This window comes from Sinocyclocheilus rhinocerous, unplaced genomic scaffold (genome assembly GCF_001515625.1).
Source record: "Sinocyclocheilus rhinocerous isolate Xijiao unplaced genomic scaffold, SAMN03320098_v1.1 scaffold3174, whole genome shotgun sequence".
Classification (NCBI taxonomy): domain Eukaryota; kingdom Metazoa; phylum Chordata; class Actinopteri; order Cypriniformes; family Cyprinidae; genus Sinocyclocheilus; species Sinocyclocheilus rhinocerous.
The window spans coordinates 90,936-96,419 of NW_015666612.1; the positions used below are offsets into that span (position 1 = coordinate 90,936).

At 33.9% G+C, this 5,484-nt stretch overlaps 1 protein-coding gene across 1 annotated transcript in view; it reads right to left on the bottom strand.

The window, feature by feature from the left end:
- Positions 1-4,813: 4,813 nt before the first annotated feature.
- LOC107733030 (uncharacterized) overlaps positions 4,814-5,484 on the bottom strand; it is a 4,494-nt gene continuing 3,823 nt past the window's right edge. Inside the window, exon 6 of the mRNA XM_016544538.1 lies at positions 4,814-4,956. Coding sequence (XP_016400024.1) covers positions 4,905-4,956 — 52 coding nt within the window. The 3' untranslated portion in view covers positions 4,814-4,904. The remainder of the gene's footprint in view (positions 4,957-5,484) is intronic.

Here is a 5,484-nt window from a genome sequence, read left to right on the forward strand (position 1 = left end):
GAAACCGTCTAATTAACATGCTGTTTAAGCGTGGATTTTATTATTATTTTGAATTAGCTTTTATTTTTATGTTTTCAGTTTTTATTTTTTTTAAACTTCTATTGAGCTTTAATTAAATTTGAATAAAATACATTTTATTATTGTGGTCAAAACTGAAAACTTGAGTAGGAATAGACAGCCTGTGACTGTTATACAGTGTCATTTAGGGGCGGATTAATCTGAAATGTGGGACAAAATTGGGGGCAGAAAATGAATAAATTATTTAATAAGTTATTGGAAGTTTGTGTAGACTCCTTGAGCAGAAGTTTTGATCTGGAGATATCAATTTGGGCAGGCAGATAAAACTAAAAATAAAATAAACGAAAGAAATTGCACAAAATTAGACATTTTCACTGTTCACAATTTATTGATATGGGACAGTGGTCAATTATAAAGTATTGCATCAACTAAATCTCCTGATGATGCTAGTCTAACTTGGTTAAATAAATATCTTTCCGGAAAGTCTAATATCATACACAACAAAGTCTAATACATTGATCAATAAAGTATAAAAAGGTGTGCTGAAAGCTTCAAGTGACTGGCAGTCCATCAGCTCTCGTGAGTGTCATGTGAACGTCACAGTACTGCAGTAAAACTGTCCTGAGATCAGCTCACAGAGACTCTTCATACGGCTCTCTCAGTCTCTCCCTTCTGTTATATCCATGCCTGAGTCTCCTGCAGTGGACAAAATGGACTAGAATTAATCAAGAAACTCATACATTTTCTTGTGCAATCAAGTGCAAAGAATCAAATTGTGTTAAATGCGTAGTTTATGATTAATTCATTGCCTGGCAACCGTTAACAGCCTGCAGTTATATGAATATAAACTTTAATAAATGTAACTATTTGTTCCACATTAGCTTCCTGCACATCTCATATTGTTGTAGGGTCCATGTGAAGTCACTGGAGGTCATGCATTAGTGATTTCACTTGATCACGTGATCTGGGTTAATCACGGTACTGTACAGCGACCGTAACACACTGAACCAGTTTAGATGTCAGTAGCTGGAACGAGATGATCTCCACCCACTGCGTCGGTGTGACAGGAATGCTTCAGGTTCAAAACTATTTACATTCCATTCGTTGCATAATGTTGATTAGCATAGAAAATCATTTTGATTTGTTTCCCAGGTTATTTTTGCAGTTGCAGTGAAACATTTACAGTGGAAACAGAACATCAGTCCCACCTAAATCATACAGATGTGTGCTTTATAATAACATAAATGCTTTAACATAAACTCAGGATTCATATTTCTGCTTTTAAGTCTCGCAGACATTTATCGTGAAGTGTTACTGTAGCTGTGATGTTTAGTTGATGTTAGTTAAATAAACTAAAAACGTAAAAAAGCTTTCATTGTTTTAAATAAAATATTCGAAGATAACCTTATTTTAGCCAAATACCAAGACAACATTTCTGATTTTCATTTAGTTTAACGTGATGCACTAAAATAACTAAACCTGAAATAAAAATGTATAGACGTGTTAAAAAAATTAGAAACCAATAAAAAAGACAAAAACAATAAAATGGCTAAAACTTAAATTAATATGAAAACAGAAAATATACACACAAAAAAAACTGATTCAAAATATTAATGAACACTATAATAGTTTCTCAATTACACTAAAATAAAACTGAATGTTTCCACCCACTGCATGCGTTTTACAGGAAGGTTTCTGGTTCAGAACTATTTTAAATTCCTTTATTTGCATCATGTTTAGCACAGAAAATCATTTTCATTTGTTTCTCATGTAATTTTTGCACTTGCAAAAAAACATTTACAGTGGAAAAAGAACATTTGTCCCACCTAAACGATCCAGATTTGTACCGAATACTGACATAAATGCTAAAACATAAACTTAAGCTTCATATTTCTGCTTTTAAGCCTCACAGATGTTTATTGTTTGTGTGTTATTAGTTAACCAAAACTAAAACCATAAAAAAAAGATTAATTACTTGAAATGAAATGAACTGAAATAAGATATTTAAAAAGTTAAACCTATTTGACAAGGCAGCATTTCTCATTTTCATTGATGAGAAACTTGATGTAGCCTATTAAAATAACTTAAACTGAAATAAAAATTAATAGACACTATATGGACATATTCAAAAAAGAAAAGAAAAGAAAGAAACTAATAAAAAAATTATAGTTAACAAAAACTAAAAACATTCATTACTTGAAATAAAATAAACTGAAATAAAATAAAAATCTTAACTTGATATACTAAAATAGCTCAAACTGAAAGAAAAATTTATAAAAACTATATAGACATAAAAAAAATAAAATAAAAAAAATTCTCAGTTTCAGAGTCTGGACTCCAGTGGATTTGTGCAAGAGCCTCTTGGTTTTCAGGAGAAGCAGCTGTTGCAGGGTCCAGTCAAGCCTTTAGACTGGAGGTTTCCCATCGTTCCAGAGGTGCAAAGTGAGTTGGCGGTGGACTTCCAGTTGAGGCAACCTGTGACTCCCAGTAGTGTGGCTGTTCAATGCGGTGAGAACCGGGTTCTTGTGGAGGTAAAGAAGGATTTGTTTAGCAATGGTCACCACAGTATAAAGGCCAGAGATGCGGCTGCAAGCGTCAGTATCAGCAGCAGAAACACAACGACAGCAGTCGTGCTCCTGTTAGTGCTTTCACACGCCTCTGAAACACACACACACACACACACAGTCATAATGCTGTCACTGAACCTCTCAGCTCATTCATGCTCTAAGCCTCATGAAAAGTAACGTTCCTGTCCTTCATGACGCACTGATGGCGTGAGAGCTGTACCTGCGGTGTATGTGGCTGAACTGTGTCCCAGTTTGTTGCTCACCACGCAGGTGAAGTGTCCGCAGAATGTGCCGGAGACGTACAGAGACGTCCCATCTGCCGAAACGTGACCCACCTTCTCCGTTACGACCACTTTCTCATGCCGCCAAGTGAAGGTGGGCTCAGTTCCCCAGGCCTCCATACAGTGAAGAACCGAGTGAGACACATTCACCATCACCGACACGTGATGCACCGCCACTGACGTCTTGCATGAAATGATCTTTCCAGCTCATGTTCCAGGAAGTGTCTTTCATAATGATAACTAGTTGTTGTCACATTTTGTTTGCAATGCACTCCAGTCCATCAGTTAACATCTTGTGAAGCCAAAAGCTGCGTGTTTGTAAGAAACATTGGTGAGCAAGTGACGAAATGCTACATTTCTCCAAACCTGTTCTGATGAAGAAACAAACCCATCTACATCGCTTATTAATCTAACCGTAGACTGTTTATAGTTGCCAAGAAATGTTGAAAAACATTTAAAAGTATTATTATTAAAGTATATATATATATAAAGCTGTGCTGCATATTTATTATTATTATTATTATTGCCTTTTTTTCTGGATTCTTTGATGAACAGAAAATTCAAAAGAACAACATTTATTTGAAATATAAAATCAATCAATAAAAATACATCAATTTTCAATAAATTATACATTTAAATAATAATTATTTCAATAATGCAGTTAGTTAATCTAATATAACGGTCTCTATCTAGACTCTTTATGGTTGCCAATAAATGTAAATGATAAAAAGGAAAAAAAGTCGAATTATTTATTAATAATTAATAATGTTATTAATATTGTGAATAACTGTGAATTTTTAAAGCATTTATTTGAAATAGAAATAAAAACAAAGACACAAATGTTTAATAAAAGTTAGATTTTTAATATAATAATTATTTAAATTATATAGTTCATTCAACTGTAAACCGTTTATGGTAGCCAAGAAATATTGTAAAAAAAAAAAATCGAAATATTGGAGGCATTACATCCGCCATCATATCAATTTGTCATCTGCTGCTCAAGAAACATTTCTTATTATCATCAATTTTCAATAAAGCTGTGCTGCTTAATATTTTTGTGTAAACCGTGATACATTTTTCTGGATTCATTGATGAACAGAAAGTTCAAAAGAACAGCACTTATTTAAATAAGAAATAAATCTAAAAATACAATCTGCAACTGGCCAATCAGAATCAAGAACTCCAGAGAGCCGTGAAAAACAATCTACACGAACGTATCAAGCACTCGTGCAGAATCACTCACAGCAGACGAGCAGAAGCAGGACAGTCCTGACGAATCGCTGTAGTCCTGCTTCCACGTCTCCTGCACGGAGCTGCGAGCCTGACATTCCTCATGCATTAGTTCAGACACATTAGCTTTATGAGTGAGATTCCTGGATGCTTTTCATAACTCACCTCTCATAACTTCCTGAAAGAGACGCATGTGTCCTGAAACTTCTGTCCTATAAAAACACTACCGTAAACATGTTGTTTGTGTCTCTACAGGACTGGTGTATTCTGTGAACTGGCGTTTAGAGTTCACAGAGTGAAAGGTCTTTAGGCGTCACCGTCTTTGCAAACTGAGCTGTTTCCTTTTTCCTTTTCCTGTGGAGTAAAGCCACTATTCTCTGTTCAAACAAGCAGATCTTCCCTAAACCCTCCCATCACGCTCCACGCTCAAGATCAGTTTGGATCAACAAACTTGAATGCAAATGCAAAAAAACAGCAGAAACTCAAACAGCAGATTAATAAGAACAAATGAGGTAGAGAGAAAATGAATAGCAATGATATCCATTTTTTGTAAACGTAACAGCTCATATATCTTTAAGATCCATAGTAGGCATTTTAACAACTCACATTTAGAAAGTTTGGCCAAATGAACAGAACGAGTCGATGAACACAAGCACATTCTTTTGACATAAAACAAGAACTTTATCAAATCCACAGATGATATGATCACAGTGGCACGAGTAGAATAAACACAAAATTATCAAATTAAAATATTTACAGGTATATTAACATGTAAATAAATATAATAAAATCGTCTATGTGGACTTAGTTAGTAGGGAGCAGGTATATGGGGTTTTCTGTGCATCTTCAGGAAAATTGATCTGAAATAAAAAGATTATGTGAAAAGGACTTTTAGTAAACAGACTAGGGCTGGGTGATATAGCTAAAAAGATTATTATTTGAATACCTTTTTCAGCCTTTCAATGTTATTTGATGTCAATATTTATTTTCATTTATGCAGATACATTCGTGATCCTGGAGCACAAAAGCGGTCTTAAGTCACTGGGGTATATTTGTAGCAATAGCCAAAAATACATTGTATGGGTCAAAATTATTGATTTTTCTTTTATGCCAAAAATCATTAGGATATTAAGTAAAGATCATGTTCCATGAAGATATTTAGTAAATTTCCTACTGTAAATATATCAAAACTTAATTTTTGATTAGTAATATACATTGCTAAGAACTTCATTTGGACTTTAAAGGCGATTTTCTCAATATTTTGATTTTTTTTGCAACCTCAGATTCCAGATTTTCAAATAGTTGTATCTCAGCCAAATATTGTCCTATCCTAACAAACCATACATCAATGGAAAGATTATTTATTCAGCTTTCAGATGATGCATAAA